Source organism: Tympanuchus pallidicinctus, unplaced genomic scaffold (assembly GCF_026119805.1).
Source record: "Tympanuchus pallidicinctus isolate F22 unplaced genomic scaffold, pur_lepc_1.0 scaffold4, whole genome shotgun sequence".
In the NCBI taxonomy this organism is placed as follows: domain Eukaryota; kingdom Metazoa; phylum Chordata; class Aves; order Galliformes; family Phasianidae; genus Tympanuchus; species Tympanuchus pallidicinctus.
In genome coordinates this window covers 5178634-5196498 of record NW_026294758.1, presented here as the reverse complement: position 1 = coordinate 5196498, position 17865 = coordinate 5178634, and the positions used below count along the sequence as shown (strand labels likewise).

Here is a 17865-nt window from a genome sequence, read left to right as displayed (position 1 = left end):
GCACAGGCAAATCAATTTCAGTCGATTTCTTCAAACCTGCCTCTTCTGAGAGTCTAGGCATTTCTCTGCTTCTGAGTGCTAAAGCTCTGGACAGGAAAGTGAATCAAATGCAGCACTGTACAGGATTTAATAACATATGATCTTATTCTTAACGTATTTAGTTACAGCCAATTAAAATCATATTTCATATCCTGAAGGTAAAATGAAGAAGAAGTCAGGTCACAGTGAATTAATTCTTGCAGCAAAACTGCCAAAGACAGTATTCACTGAGAGAAATTAAGACTCATTATATCTTTCATTTTATTTGTGTAAAGCCAGGCTAAGCGAGTGAGGCCAATTATACAGAACCACACATCCACTGCAGCAAATATGATTTATTTTTTCCAGGTCTAGAAGCTGTCTGTTCATTTGGGGATAGATCTGTCTTTTTGAACTGAAAAATTTCTGTAAATTTCTGTAAACAAGATGTACTTATGATTGAGATTATTTCATAAAATTATTAATGAAGCTGCTAAACAGTAACAAAATGAAACGTTACTAACCTTGTTTGATACAGGTGAACTCTATAATCCAGCTTTCATCCCAAAGCATCTTTTGTTTCTGATACTGAAACCACTACAAAAATAAATCACATTCATTCCTGAATTCAACTCCACCAACTTTGAAAGAACTTATCCAGAGATACTTTTTTTTGAATATGAAAATGTTTAAATCTGATGTTTAAGTATCCAATCTGTATCATATCAGCAGCATTAGAAGTAACAGAAAGAAGAAGAAAACAGAATCTAACAAAGTTCTTTAGAACAGTATATTCTATATTCTAGGAGCTAGTGACATGTAATATTTGCACTGCTATGAACTCTTTCCATTATTGTCAGTAATTTTAACACAATGCAGTTGATCTCAGCCTGGACATCCAAACAGTTGTTTACATCACCTCGTAATACAGAAATGCTCCACCTATGATGCCTCATTGCATAACAAGAACATATTGCTCTGTAGCCCCAAGAAAAGGAGCACTGCATGTTATATATAGCAACAGAATTATAACCAGATTTACAAATGAGATCAAGTTAAGTCCAATACTTTAGTATAAGCAATATTGGATATAGATCTGGTGGCTATTTTATAAATAAGACAAAGATGCTCTCATAAATAGCTGTCTTAGGATATTTACAAAACATAAAAGTGTAAGCATATGCTTTCAGAAGATGAGTAGCAGATTAAATTACACAGCTGCATAGCTGCAGTCAATGCCAAAACAGCAAACCCACATTTCACCTTATTTTCTGTAGTGTAGAATTGAATATTAGAAATCATGCATTCCTTGAAACAGTTAACAGAAGTCCAAATAACACTCAAATATACTCTCCACCAAGTAGAAACTGTTTCAACATTTGGAAGGAATTTAAGACTGATGTAGAGCTTGCTAAATCAAAATTATATCATCCCATCTATTTCAAAAGATTTCTGGGAAAAGATACCTCCATTTTATTTTGTAAAGATATGACCAATGACATATTAGCTAGAAGTGACCACCAGTCTTGGTGCAGACACTGAGATCAAACGAACTGTCTCTTCTGCTTGAATGCTTAAGAAAATATTAGATTCTAAGATGATAATTCTTACATAATATTAATTACTGAATTAGATAAAAGGATCTTTCCTAACTCGTTTACTCATCACCTAAATAACAAAGAAAAGAAGATGCTATTGCAGAATTTGGCAGAAGGAGTAAGTATGTAACAAAAAAATTCCCTAAAACCTACCAAAAAAAAAGAAAAAAAAAGCAACACTAATAGGTAAGTTTCACTACATTAATAAACTTTTACTTTAGTTAAATCTATTCAAAGTCAAGAAACTCCATTTTCTTTTTGTAAAATTTCAATTGTTTAAAAATATCTGACTTTGTCATCTGTTCAGTTATACATTTCTATCAGAGCATATTCTTTTAAAGGAAAGTTACTATAAGCACTTTGCCACAGCCTTTGTATGGATTGTAAATGCTTGGGTAAGAAATAGAAACACAAGATCAAGGCTTAGTTTTCAAAAATACTTCAGTTCCTAACTTGCAAAGCCACACAAAGAGATGCAGAACAGAGAACAAAATCTAATGGTCATTAAGACCAACCACAGTAACTTACTCTGTGGGCCATCAACATTCTTCCACGTCTTTTCAACACACTCAGTTACTTCAGGTGCTCAGCACAAACGCAGTATGAAAAGAATGGATGAAATATGATTTTATTGATTTACATGATCTATAGGCTACACCCCACAGAAATTATCGAGTAAGTACAGTGAACATAATGACTCTACAACTGTACGTAATCATCTGCCATGCCCTTGTTACAGACTTTTTTTTAACATGTGAATAAATGAGGCATACAACCCCACCTCACCAAAGGCACTACGAAGAGACAGTGCTAAAAGTAACAGTGCAAATAAGTTGTAATAATTTGTCATCTCTATACAGAAATATTTCCAATCAAATGAATCCACAAGACTAGTGGTCACTTCAGGTTAATTTGCCTTTGTTCAATCATACTTTTACAAAATAAAATGTAGATTTATTTTTTCTCAGAAATTTTTTGAAATAAATGGGGCTACTTTGACTAAGTGAGTTCTGTATCAGTCATAAATTTCCTCCAAAATAAGGACACACCATGTTCCTCTCTTGTTATCCTTTTGCTTTTCCTTCACAAGTCTTTTATATTAATCAGTAACACAGATAATCACTAAATTAGTTCAGCTACATTAAGAAAATAGCTTTTTTAAAAAGAGAACACACAGATAAACACACACAAAAAAAATTAACAGAAAAAAAAAAAAGAAATATCTTCTCATTATTCCTTTGGATGTCCAGCTATCAATAATCTTAAAATATCCCAAGTTGAATGTATTCTATAACAAGATGTATTTGGACACTCAGACTTAATGAAGTCTGGTGGATCTAATCCCTTTATGAATTTTTCTAATTTGTTTTAGAATTTATGCATACCTCTCACCTCCATAGAGTTTTGGAGTATTTAGTTTCATAACAGGATTTTATTGAGTCAAAAGCACTCTCACTTCACTGGCAGCCCTTACCTTATGTAGTGAAGGACTTAATAATGAGGTGTTCTTATTCCACCATTATGTAGCCTTCTGTTAAATTCCCCTTCAGTCTTAATCATCAGGGGATGAAATTTCCTATCACAACCAGCCTTCTCATCTAGAGAAGCCATTAATGCCTTGTTTCCTACCACACAGTTTTAAGATGCAGAAGAAAACTTACCCTCTATTAGAACACTCTGTTCAAAATAATGAAATATTGGAGGCAAGAGTAAAGAAAGAAAGAATACTTACTATGACTGTCACAATGAAGCCAGTGCAGACTAAACATACAGGTAAGGCAATTGCTATCCTAGCATAAGCAGACAGAGGGCATTCTCCACAATCTGCTGGACAAACAGAGCAGCTTTCCTCTTCCTCGCAAAAGCCATCTCCACAAACTGATTAGAAACAGAAATGAGAATTAGGTTATTTTAAGGTAGTTTTATTAATCAACAAGGTTGAATTAAGATTTAAACATGTGTTCTTAGGCTGGAAAACCTCAGAGTACCTGAAAGAATACATCCAAAGAATTCAGAGATGGTATCACCCAAGAAGCTGAAATAATTGTGTTCATTATTTATTTTTTTTTTTTTAAGTGATGTAGGTTCTGCTTGATCAGATGAAACTGTTAATGATGTGAGAGCCTTTGACTTTTTTTGTGTCTTAACTCATCGTCCATCTGTTGTTTCTTTTTTTTTTTGTTCTTCTTTCCTGAGGCAAGAAGTTTCTCCGTGCGGACATTATCTTTTTTGTTCTTTGTACTTAATCCAACCCTTGGCATCTCTAGAAGTATATGATCCCAGGTACTTCAGAGTGAAAGCCTGCAATCCATGCTTCAAGGATTTATTTTTCTCCAAGGTCTTAAGAAAATTATCAAATGTGATTTAAAACAAAAGCCCTAGAGGACAAAACTCTGTCTGTGTCTTGAGTTCTGTTTCAATTTTACCTCTGTGCCTAAACTAATACAGTTCTGCACTTCAGCCTCCTGAGACAAGCTAAGGATATTATCCTGTCACTATGTGATACATTTAAAAAAAAATCCTCAGCAAAACAAAATCCATTGCTTCCATCCACTTTGGAATTGCTTTGGTTCTGCTTTTTTCATGACACTGAGAAATATATTCTCAGACTTTCAGAAGAGTAGCTAACAAGAATACTGTGATGTTTGCTTAAGCCAGTATTTTTCTTCAAGCTGCATGTTTAATTTATCAAATAAGTTTTTCTTTTTAGATTTCATTTTGCTAATATAATTTTATTACCATTTCTGCTTTCCTGCTTATAGCTAAACTAACGTGCACAGAAATGTGATGACTTTGGAAGCAAAAGGATTTTGAAGTGAACAATGGTTACAGGAAGGGTTTCTACCCTTACAGTAGAGTTAGGTCTAGTTTGCATTCCTTCAGATGAAGAATGTTCAGATCCTCACAATGTCATGACTGGAAGAGTATTTTCAAGGTATTTTCAGCTGATGCTGTTGGTCTTGGTTTGAGTTTACCTGTTTCAATGATAGAGAGGGGTAGCTGTTGCTCTTGATATCCATGCATGAATGTTAAAAGCACTGAGATTTGCAGTCAATGTGCAGTTCCCTCACATCTTCACTCTGTATCATACCTACTGCAGGAAGGACTGTGGTTTTCGCTTCCAGAGCAACTTGCATTCTTCCAACTCTGATGTGTGCGATGAGAGAAGTCACACCCACATGAACCAAAACAACCTGCCAAACAAGTGAACAAAGCTGCCAGGATCAAAACTTCACTTGCATATAAGAAGTCATTTTAATAAGGATCATACAGTTGTGAAGTTCTCAAAAAGAAGGTATGCATTTTTCACTATCAGCAAGGAACGGAGTGCTTGTCTGCTAAGATAAGCAGCAACAAGAAACACAAGCCTCTTGGGATTCCTTTCACTGGTATGTTTTCTTTCAGCCAGGAATGTCTTTCAGCCTGTACATCCATCACATTTGTTTTCCCGTTACTTCTGTTTGGAGGAAAACTCATAAAGATTTTGCTAACCTGTAACACAGTCCAGTCACTAATGCAGTATTTTCTTAGTGTAGACTTTAAACAGACAGATTAGGCTGTATTCTTCCTTCCCATCCCCATTTTTTTTCAACTAACTGCATAGGAGTAGCAGTATAAAAAACTTGTGTTTCCAATCAAGTCAGCTGGGAATTGATGATACTCAGCCTTATGTACCACTTCCATACATAATCCTGACATAAGTAAATGAGTCAGGAAACACTGGAACCTATTAGGAAGTAAGTTCTGAGAACAGCAAAGCATTTGTTGTATTCAAAAAATAAACTTTACCTTGGCAGTCCAGTTTCTTTGGCTCATTTTGCCAGCTGTCGACAAAGTGTGAGTAAATATCTGGCCATCATCAGGAATCCATGGACCACATATTCCTCCTCTACCCTTTATCAGAGAGATTGGTTATGTCACTAACAATGACCATAAAAATCCTAGGTCTCCCTCTTTTAACTTTTTAGAGTTATTTATATTCTTCTCAAGAAATAACCAAATCTGTTAAAATGAATAAACTCAAATAATAATCATACACTGAGTTAAAATATCTGACAAATCTCATTACTGTTGCAATACATGAACCAAAATCTGGTCATACATTTAGCTGCACTAAGTTTATGAATACACTTTTTCAGTTTTTGCTGTACAAGAACAAGAAACTGAATTGTATCCCACATCTTATATTTTTCTAAAGGAGTTCTATTGCAACTTTTAATATTGCAGTTTATTTTCTTTAGAAAGGAAAATATCTTTTATGAGTCAATGCCAGTTTGCAGAGCATATCTCACTAAAACTGTCAAAAAGTAGAGAGAGATAATGATACCTGCAATGACAATTCAGTCTCTTTCTCTAGTGACTGTAAAGAAAGGGTGAATATGAGTCAAGTAATCTTTAGGAGTTGAAACTGGTTCCATCAAGCATAATGAGCAATTTTGAATATTACCTTGTACAAAAATACAGGTATTTGCTTTGCAGCCTCAAATATAATACAAAACTTTCTGAAATTGACTGACATCCCCACAGCTGCTTCAGTGAACTACTGATTTGGTCTAAATGTGATCACAGAAATAACATCAAATATTTGATCACTGCAATGACTGTCTTATCCATTATCACAAGCAGAACACAGTAACTCATACTATCATACTAACCATAAAAGCCAAAGGACAGGAGTGAATATTGGCATGGTGGACACAGCAGTTCTCGCCATTTGCATCTTTCCAGCTGGCAGGGCACTCATGCTCCTCACAAAATTCCTTTGCAGCACTAGCATTGCTAGCCAACGAGAAAAGAGTGATAATTTTATATTAATTCATTCTCCCTCAAAAATTGTAAAATGAACAGAAAATCTTTCACAGAAAAATTACCAGCATAAATATATGCAGTGATGGAAATATTGTTACATCATTTCTTTCTCCCTTGTTCTACTTCTGGTTGAAGCAATCCTATAGCAAAGAGTGCTTTCAACTGGATCACCATCTATATTAAACAATAGGGAGTTCTGTCAGATAAAATAGCTTAGACAGCTACCAACCTCCATTCATGTCTCCTCACTGTCTGCACAACCATATGGGACTACTTGGCACTGCTACATCTGGCTCAGAAGAATTACCATTACTACACTTTTGCTACCAAAAATCTGTGTCCCTGGCTACTTTCATTCTTAGTACTATCAATTGTGTATGTCCATCTACGCATGTGGTTACTATCTGACTTTGGTATTTTCTTCACAACCCAAACATACAAGGATAGTTAGCACACTGGACAACAATATCAGATAAAATTCCTGAAATCAAAAGCTTAGATCAAAAAGGGGACTATATGAATAGATTGCTCTTCAAAACAGCCACAGAATCAAACAGCTTAGGGTGGAGTGGACTTCAAAAGATCATCAGATCCAAACTCTCATGAGCAAAGGGAGTCTCTGTGAGATTATCTAGCACCCTGTCCAGTCACAACTTAAAAACTTCCAGTGATGTTGACTCAACCACAGTGACCCCGCAGAGACAGTTCTGGTTACTAACTGTTCTCACTATATAAAAAAAAAAACTCTTTCGTGAATCAAGATGAAACCTCTGCCAGTGCAACTTTTTTCCCATTGTTCCTTCTACCTGTGGCTGCTTGTGAAGTGGCCACAGTTTTAGTTTTAGTAGTCACACTTGAAATACTATAATGTGGTCCTCCATAAGCCTTCACTTATGGAGGTTGAAAAATTTTAATTCCTTCAGCTTCTCACAGGACAGGTACTTCAGCACTTGGATCATCTTTGTGGCCCTTCTTAGGATCCTGTAGAGTCTGTCTGCAGCTTTTTTGAATTATGGGGACCAGAACTGGACACAGTACTCCATGTACAATTTGACAAATACTGAGAAAAACTGGGCAGTAGAGAGTAGGCTTAAAAGAGAAGACAATATTATATGAAATGAACATCAGGTAGAACTTTTGACAGTTCACCACTGGAGGACGGATGTAGTTCTCTGGAAATGTATCACACTTTTTTCCATCTATTTGCTAAGTTACACTTTCAGAAAAACAACTATTTCTCTGAAATTGATTATCACCCTAATAAACATATTTTACTTTAAAATAACATAATTTTTTAGAATCACAGAATCATTATGGAAAAGACCACTAAGATCACTAAGTCCGAGCATCAGCCCATCCCCACCAGGCCCACAAAGCTATTCAGAGCAGCATCCATGTGTTTCTTGAACACCTCCAGGAATGATGGGTGACTTCATCATCTCCCTGAGCAGCCTACTCCAATGCATCACCACTCTTTCTCAGAAGAAACTTCTCCAAATATGGTTGACTTGGGAGATATAGCCAGAAGTAGTTATATGGTTTAGTCTGAAAGTTACACGTGGTAGTTCTCTAAATTGAAAGGAATGCCAGCACTCCAGGAAATATCTTATATACAGGCTGCCCTGAAAATAATACCTCCTATTAATTTCCATGGAAACTACAACAAATGCGAAGAGCACAATGACACCATTTGATAGAGCAAATTCTCAGCTACAAAATCTATTTTTCAACAGAGTCACCATCATTAGCTATGCTTTTTTTTTTTTTTTTTTTTAGCAATAAATAAAAGCTTGCAAGCGTGCTTGTAGCATTCTGCACTAGTGGAGGTGACCACTGTCACTGCTGCCACTGTTGAAATGCACCACACACCTACCCCTCACACTCACTGCTCGGTCTCCATAAATGTTCAGCATGTATCAATGAATGTCAATGAGTACAATATTTTTTGCATAGAGGATTTCAGTGAAACACTTTTTTCTTCATCTGTACTTCCATGTCAGATGCTGTTTTGTCAGACTGCCTCTCTGCTGCTATCTGTCACATGCAACAAAATGTAATGGAATATTGGTGGTTCAGCCTTTACTGCCATACAGCCAACATCTGCCTCTTGTGTGGTGGACTGACATAATAAAAAAAGGAGGCATTAGTTTCAGAGCAGCAAGATCAAGTAGCCAGAACCTAGCAGATTTAAAAAAGAAGATTGTATTGTAAGAAATAAATGCAAAAACGGGCAATAAGGTTGACATAGGTCATATTAAGGACCAGATTTACAAAGGTACAGACATGCCCGATATCTGAAATAAGCAAATCTGTCAATCACTAAGACACCTAAATAAATAAAATATTGAAATATTAAAATATAAAAAATATAAAGCTCAAGGTAAAAGTTAAAAGAAAGAAAAAACCCCAAAACCTTAAGATAATTACTCCTTAATGCTTTTAGGTCTTTGTAAATGCTTTTTAGAACTTACTATGCATTCAGTACTGCTTTCTGCAGTTCATCAGAACCTTACCCAATCCTTCTGAAGCACATACAATGACTTACCATCTGCAGTCATATTTGAGTCAGGCATTCTGAGAGACAACTGAGATAGGCCTTAGATACTGAGGTACAAGTTAATGCCTCTGTAAAATCACAGCATAAATGCTTCCCTTTTTAATATTTACCTGTCTCTTTGTGCAAGATACGTGTAAATATTCAAAAAGCAAAATTTTATAAACTTCTTACTTATATAAGGGAGTGGGTCACTTTGGAAAGACCAGAAAAACAGATTAATTCCACAAAGTGAAATGTTTTTTGGTCAAGTTCTTGGAAATATCACTAGCCAGAAATCTCAGATAATTTGATGAAAAACTATTATACAGATCATCAAACTATATCAACTTTTTTTTTTTTTTTTTTTTTTTTTTTTTTTGCCATTGCAAATGGATTATAAGTAACATTTCAATTGTAAATAAAACCACTTACCACAAAAACTCTTACAGTCTGAACTTTGTAAAGCAAAAACTCACACTGGCAAAGAAAGCATGTGAGGTTTTTCCATAAGCATCTCTTCTAGTAGTCAAATAAAGCACAGAGAGTGGGAAACTATGGCTGCCATCTCTTTCACAAACCTTTTCTTATGTGGTTGGAGCATGCTGTGTACACCTCAAGATATATCAGTTCACAACATATTAGTCTTTTATTGACACAAAGTTATACAAAAGCTGTACGTAGCCTACATTGTCCATAGTTTGTGAGGTGACATATAAGGCTACGAGGTGATATTCCAGGCTGGATGTGGCTCTGGGCAGACTGGTCTAGTGCTTGGCAGCCCTGCACACAGCAGTGGAGTTGAAACTAGATGATCACTGTGGTCCTTTCCAACCCAAGTCATTCTATGATTCTGTGATATAAACTTCTGGACAGATTTCAACGCTACAGCAATCAAAATAAGCTCTTCAGTGGGTTCTGGAGATTCAATCCCTATGTCATTTATGTTGTGCACTTTGAACGCTTTTATTATTAAAACTGATACAAACTACAGTGAGTTTGAGAGTCACACTAGAATTTCAGTTGTAAATTCCTTGTGTAGAGATCAGAAGTAACACTCAGAGTTGTACTGAGACTGTAATATATATGCAGGATGACAAGCATTGTCACTAACATGCAGGTGAGTGTGTCATGATGTGATAGCCAAGCTATTCCAGAGGGGCTAATGATAGTGCAAATGCTTCTGCAAGAGAACTAAAGAGATGCAAGAAATTAGTAAGGAGCAAAAGATCACGTGTTCTAACTGTGTTACAAAAAACGTGTGTACGTACAGAACCACCATATACTCGTGAAAACATATGATAGGAGGTAATACCTGTGAGAAAGGACTCCATTTTGTACTGCATATTGATAAAAGCCATCTGAAGCAAAGACTGCATAGGTCACATTGAAGAATTCCCCACTTATTGCAGTTTCTGGAGGCTTTTGAACCCACGCCATCTCCAGACCTAGAAACAATAAAATTTTCAGCTTTTTCTACTTGACAGTTGTACAAAAATGTGAAGTTTCTTCTGTAGTAGGGAACATAGTGTAGTGAAATAGAAGTATGATTTTCAATTATTCTTCCTACTGCTTTTTACAAGCCCCAGATATTCATCCATCTTAGTGGCTGCATAGGTAAATGCAAATGCACATTTAGATAACAATTCTGACATTCACCTTCTCTAAGCAATTGGAGAAACAGGACAGAAAATCTGATCATCTTACCTATAGTAAATTTATTCCCAGTATAATGGAGTGCTACACTTGATTTCCTCTTACATCAGGTAATAAACACTGTTTGCAATTCTTGGCTGCTTTCACTGAGGCCTACCTCCTGGAAGAACAGACAACTCTAACACCCATGAAATACAGTCAGAACAGTTAGCCTCACAAAATATAAATTATATGTGCTAGTTAAACACTTTAAAAAGTATTATCTTCTTATAAAACCATTTGGCAGCTAGTGCAGAGGACAGTGGGAGTACTGCTACTCAGATATTTGTCTTTTTCAATTTCTATACCCTTATAATTTACCCAAATAATTTATCCCACTCATTTCCCTCATTCTCAAGAGACCTTATTACCAACTTTAAACCTAGAAATGAAGTGAGATTATTCTCAAACACTACTATCAAAATCTTTCCATTCTTTTCACCAATCTTTTCCCCTGCTGTTAGATGAAGGTTTTAATTTCTGACATGTCAAATTACTAACATTATGCAGACACATAGACCTCAATTTGTGAGGAAATTTAAAATCCTTTTCCCAGAGGATGGGTGAACCTGCTGTTCAGTTGCTGTTCAGTTATAGACTCAGGTATTACTCCAGAGCTGTTTTTATAAGTGTATTATACACCTGCACTGTTAGTGAAATAAATCACTATCTTTCCCCTTAAACACAAATCCCTTTCAGAAGTAGCAAATTGTAAACTAACCTAAAGATATCACCGCTGTCTTAAAAAGTAAACACTCATTTAGGAGCAGCCTTATGAGAGAAACTACAAAACAAAGATTTACATAAAATGCTAATATGATTTGCATTAAAAGGAATGAAAGCTAAGCTTCAGGAAAAGTGAGAGAGAACGAAGGTAGAAGGTCAGCAAAAAATTCATAAAAACTCTTATTTCAGTGATAGATACTTCCACATACAAATGATTTGAAGATCTTGCATTACAAGTTAAATTCACAGAAATACAGTAGATGCCTATTACTTTGCATTTAGCAATGCACCAAAGATGAGAAGGAAGAATCGTAGAGAAAGGCAGAATAAAGACTGGAGTTTGTTCTAAAACCATTTGCGAAGGGTTTATGTAAATAAAGCTGCCTACTCATATTGGTTTCCTTTGTCCTAAGTTCACACTAATTTATTAGTAAGAACATTTTTCAAACTAGTCTTTTTTTTTTTTTTTTCCGGTAAATAGTAGTTTCAATGTTAAAGCAATAGTAAATTCTTACAGCTTGACAAACTTACTTGACAATTATCTAGACAGTCTTTCAATTTCTTTGTTCAATCCAAACTTTTCACAAAATGTTTTACTACATTTTTTTTACTACATTTTGTGTAGCATGGAGTTCAGAGCATCACCCAGCAGTTTATTTCCTGAAGTATTTTTACCAGTATTACAGTTTCACAGGTGCACTTGTTTTTCTCTAAAAAAGCCTACCAAGAAAGAAAGAATCGTCTTCAGTCCAATCTTTTCGAACATAAACAAAAGGGTTCCACTTTGTTTTCCCATCTCAATCAATTCAGAAGACTCAAAAAAAAAGAGAAACTTGTTGTTGCCATATCATCATGTAAACTCAGTTTTCAAACTGGAGTAAGTGGTTAAAGATCTCAGATTTTAAGTGAAACACAATTTTGAGCAAGGAGAGAAAAACATGAAATGTAGAAATGGTATTTTTACTTCCTGGCTAGAGGGTTTAAGTAATTCACTTTTTAAATGATGCCACAGAATTCCAGGAATAGAATTTGCAACAGTACTGAGCTGACTACCTGATTTGTTTGGGTTATGTTGCGTTCGGTTTTCTAATGAGAAATGTTTTCAATTCTTATTTTAGGAGAAGGGGCTCAGCTGTTGCGATTACTTTTTCTTTTAGAATCAATAAATACTGAGCAAATAATTGCTCAGAAGTATCTTTTGACTGTTTTCTTTCACCTTTTTCTCAAGAAAGAATGTCATCACCGACTCTGATGCCTGCCACCATGTGAAGCATTTGTTATGAGTTAGGAATCAGTCTGAGCACTTCAATTTTAGGTCTTCAGCCATTCTCTGAAGTGATATTCCTTCAGCTTTAGAACTCACCTCCACAGTCCATCATGTTATATTCATCTGGTTTTTCCAGGGGCCAACAGTCATAGTCTTTGTTGTCTAAATCATGCCATCCTTCCACTAATATCACCTGCCAGAAAAAGACCTTTTAAAACACTGTATAGAAATGGGAAGGATACTTTCAATCTGCAGTTTGTCTTTCTATCTGAAGCAACAATAGAAACAATACCTGGCAATTTTATTTCGTCTCTTCAAGTTCTGGAGACAAAAATGATATTTCCTAGGGATCAGTATATTATTTTGATCTACAAGTAATTAGTCGTAAGACAATTAGGTGAATTAACTAAAACTTCTCTTCCAGAAGCTTTCCTCTGCAAAAAATAGGCAGTTCTAGGAGCATATGCAGAGACGTATTATTTAAAGACATTTTTTCTTTGTGTTTAAAATGACATACTCCTGCTCCAAACTATCTTTTTTTCAATCTTTTACACCTAAATCATTTCAGTGACTATTTTTCATTAAAGTTTTAATAACAATTTATATATATAATACATATAATTTCACAAATGTTATAATAGGCAATTACAGAAAAGGTAACATATGCCTATTACATGCATAATACAGCAGTATAATAGCATACAGAGTGAATTTGAATGGTTACAAAACATGTAATATACCTATATAAGTTATACACTGCAAATGTATTTATACTAATCAAGTAACGGAATATACACTGTAGGCCATAGATGAAAAGAATATATTGTGATAATACATCTTGGTCTTAATCCACAGTTAGTAAAGCATATTAAGTTCTATTCATATAATCTGTTTTTTTCTGTACGTATTATTGGAGAATAATCATCTACTGGTTTATGCAATTACTTATCCCATTATTCCAGGAGTAAGATTTATATAATTGATTTTTACAATGCAGCCTGCCATTATTCTTGTTTTTTATGTTACTAAAAGAGGATTCAACAATTACCTGAAATTAATAGCCATCTCCCTGCAATAAGCCATCTACAGTTCCTTTCAGACCACACAAATATGTGATGGTAAAAGGATCTACATAGCTTACCTACCAATAAACTGAGGAGGCTTCGTAGCCTGAAGGCAAGTGTTTTGGTAGCTCTCATGCTCACTAGTGTGCATCCAGCTCATCAAGTGATGAGGCTGCTTCTGACACTGCTGTTGCTGCTGAATTAGATGCCCCTGTCTAAGAAGGGGGGTTGCTAGGCAAGCTGATTCTGACAACTTCAGCTGCTGCAGATGTTCTGCCTCCCCCTTCACTCTTCTAACCTATTCTACTTCTTTTTGGTGCCAGTTGGAAACACTCTGCCACACCTCTGCCAGACCTCTCTGAAAAACCAGTACTCTCTTAGGGGAAGCCCCACCTTCAGACTGGTGTCATTTCTGCTCCTGTTCAGCTCAAAGCCATAAGAGCAATGGGAGGATTTTATTGCAGTGCCTGCTTGAGTTTGGATAGCATCTGACCTTTAGATGGTATCAGACAGATGATGAATTAATAATGTGGAAATAATCACAGGGACAAGTTGGGCCCGGGTGAGGAGAGGTGTACAAACTTCATGACAAGAGAGGGCCAGCTAGAAGTTAACTATGTGATCTCCCTATGTTCCTTCCAATCTGAAGTATTTTAGATCCCGTAACTCCAATTACTCAATCCTGGAAGCACAGGACAACTTCAGTCTATGATATGCTACACCCAGCCATACTGAAAAGATGCTTCTAGGACTCCTCTTATTTTCTGAAGTCAGTGTTAACACAGGATGTCAGTAGTGATTTGGCTCTTCTGAGTAACTTGTCTGGAATTTTGGCTCTCAACCCAAAATGACTTCAAGAATCTTAGTCAACATGCTTGACTTCACAATCTATTGAATTTAAAGTTACTCTGATGCAATATATGCCCTGTTTATCTTGAAAGTGGTTTTAGGTCAATTAAAAAATACTTAGCTCCCTGTAATTTGCTGTGAGCATTTCACACAAGTCGTAGGTTTAAATATATGGAAGCATTTACAGACTGTTTCAACTTGGCTATATTGTAGAAAGAAAGGAGAAATAAAAATGCCATTTTGGGCTAGAATTAACTGCTCAGAAGAGCTCTACATATATTAACACTAGGAGAGGTTTTCTTAGTGATTTGTTTCAGGATATTTTGTGCTTAATGAGGAATCTGCTGGCAGGAAAGCTAAGGATTACAGATTGCTAGATCCTACAGCAGCCAACAGATTAATAGACTGATCTTATTTTATTTAATAGGGCTGTCAAATATTCAGACAACATTACTATCATGATTCAAGACCTGCTAGAATAATACCTTACCTTTATAGCTACTTGTCTGCCACAAAGCTCAGAAGTCCTGGAAGGTGGCCATGTACAACAAGCTGGTCCAGGAATCTGAATTAAAGATGGATGGAAATCAGCGGTGAATATCTGATTTAACAACCTACCTGAGCAATACATTAGTCATGTCTTAATACAACTCTGTATACAAAGGAAGTCAGAAAGAGATTTCAATGAAGTGAGATGGTCATCTGAAGCTTAATAATCTTTCCATATGCTTCTATTTCACTTAGCAAATTACCTGCATATTAATTTCTCAGTACTGCATTATACTATGAGTTGTATTTCAGACACAGTCTGACTAAAATATACATTATTCCATCTACTGCCACTTGATTGGCTCACTGTGCTCAATAATAGAACTCCTTGGATCCCTCTCTTCAAAGGAGAAGTAAATGAAATAAAAGTAATTTCTACTCCTTCAAAAAAAGTTTATCTAAAACTTATTTTTACATATTTATTTTTGTTGGTTATGCTCAGATGGTCATTTAAGAAACATGGTTTCCATTTCATTCTTTAACTTACTTACAATTTCTAATATTGTAAAAATGAAGGAGAATACTTCTTTAACTTAAACATACATATACTGCACTTGTAGAAAATAACAGTGGTTAAAGTATTGATGAATAAAACTTCTTAAATATATACTTTGAAATATTTTAGAAAAGTAATTTCAAGCAATATACTGAAAAAAATGAAAATCCTACCACGAAACTTCCACAGCCCATCTTTGAAGATACTATTTACTCTGGCATTCAAGCTTTCTAGGTAGTTACTGTCTTGGTAACAATCTAGTGTTAAAATAGAGATGCTTAAATTATTCTGTGTCTAATTTGATCCAATTTTATAGAATGACAATTATTTGCAACATAAAACACTCTAAAAAAATCATTACTAAGCCTCATATGTAACTTAAAAATAATGGAATGCCAATGATCTCTTTTGTCACAAATGCATTTTCTTCTTTTTTTTTTTTTTTAAATATTACATACTACTATGCAGTGTATGTTTTTATCCAGATTTTATCAGAGCATTTTATACATACACAGGAAAAGACAGATTTAGAAAATGACAAAAACAAACAAACAAACAAAAAACTTTATAAACATTTGGATGGACTACAAAATATTTATTCAGGCATGAATCAAGAGGGACAGTTCAAGGAGAAAACGTGAAAAACTGGGCACTTATTACATAAAAGTGAATGGATAAAGTGTGTGAAAAAAAGCTCCATCAGCATTTATGCTTCCTAAAGGGAAGTGGTTTATATAATCTTTCATATTATATGCATGCATTCACACGCAGGGATATTATGACCCTAAAGACAAAAAAAAAGAATTCCAAGCAGAAACTGCAGAGATCCTGACCAAAAGATCATTGCACACCAAGGAGTCATGAGCTGTTCTGTGCTGTACACCCAGAGTGGCCATCAGGCAAGTAGTTTCTTTTCCAACAGTGTAATTTATAGATGGGATTGTTTCCTTGCAATAAAAACGTGCACTAGGTGAATGACTGAAAGGGGACAATCTCTGCAACGTACAAGTTCTGCATGACATACTGTGTGTGGGTTGGACGTCTGTCTGCTGCTTCAGGGCTTGGGGTTACCAGCATCTGAAGGGCCATAAAATTACCCGTGGTATTCTCTTTTTATAATCTTAGCTCAAATACCAAACATTGTAAATGGAGTCCGATTGCTTTTTTTTTTTTCCACTGGGACATAACACTGGGACCAGCACCTCCTTGCACAAAACAGAAGCTTCTACAGTCATTTTTGCTAAAAGGTAAACAACCGCGACCAGAGCACTCTGAGATTTCCCTCTAGTGGTGGAACGGCAGAACAACGAGAGGACGATTCCCCCTTGCGCGCAGGTAGGTTTAAGCGTTGCTTCCACTTCATGCCAAAGGTTCCACAAATGAAGCACCTGCAGTGTCACCTGTCCGCGAGCAGCGCAGCACAAAAACTGTTTATCTTCTCAACTGGGTGTCTGGTGAGACAGTAGGGGTGGCTCCCTACCTCTTCCCTTCAGGAGAGTGATGCAATGGACAGAGACTCAAGCAACGTACAGACGTGTTTATAGCAAGTTATTACACATCCACTGTTTGCACGTTCAGCCTGCATAAAGTGCTCTGCCATTCTACTTAATGCAGCCCATATACAGAGAGTATAGTTCCAGTGCTGGAATTCCATGTTGACACAAAGTACATGTGTTCAGTTCTCCCAGCAGACTTTCTGCTGGTTATGGGATTAACCGGGCAATCAGATCAGAATCATGATCTAGATACAACTGAAATTTCCTTGTTCAGCTGCAAATGTTCTAACTGGGTCAGTGTTTTTTCCTCTCACCCTCTGCCTTTTCTCATCTATTCTGGCTGCAAAAATCACTTGCATTCAAGTAAGAACCGTGTTCATGATATGGTTCAGTAAGACTTCAATCATAGTGAAGCTTCGGTAAGTAAGATCAAGAAACAACATCTCATTTTCTCTAGAGTTCTTGATAATTTGATTAAAAGACTGAAAATTGTCATAATTTTTGTAGTAGGTTGGAAGCTTCAGAAGTAGTGAGTATGGAGAATGTTGAGACCAAATTGCACTGTGGTTAAATGCTGGGGTGCAGGAAGCAAGCTCCAGAGCCTTGCATAAAGCACACCATCACATCACTGTATGTATCTTTAGATTTCCCTCACTCCCCCAGGTACTGGAAGTTGGAGAGAACTCAAAAGAAAAAGGCCTTGGGCTAAAAGTATGCTAATCAGAAAATAAAAAGGGGTAATAACGTATTTGTTCCAAAAGATCT

General features: G+C 35.8%; 1 protein-coding gene across 1 annotated transcript in view; it reads right to left on the bottom strand.

Annotated features, from left to right (window-relative positions):
• The window catches only part of LOC128089668 (atrial natriuretic peptide receptor 1-like), a 33691-nt gene extending 19846 nt beyond the window's left edge, over nt 1-13845 (bottom strand). The window contains 8 exon segments of the mRNA XM_052701318.1: nt 543-615; nt 3349-3494; nt 4708-4810; nt 5406-5510; nt 6272-6395; nt 10274-10406; nt 12743-12839; nt 13792-13845. Of these exon segments, the coding sequence (XP_052557278.1) occupies nt 543-615; nt 3349-3494; nt 4708-4810; nt 5406-5510; nt 6272-6395; nt 10274-10406; nt 12743-12839; nt 13792-13845 (835 nt within the window).
• Between the last annotated feature and the right edge of the window lie 4020 nt (nt 13846-17865).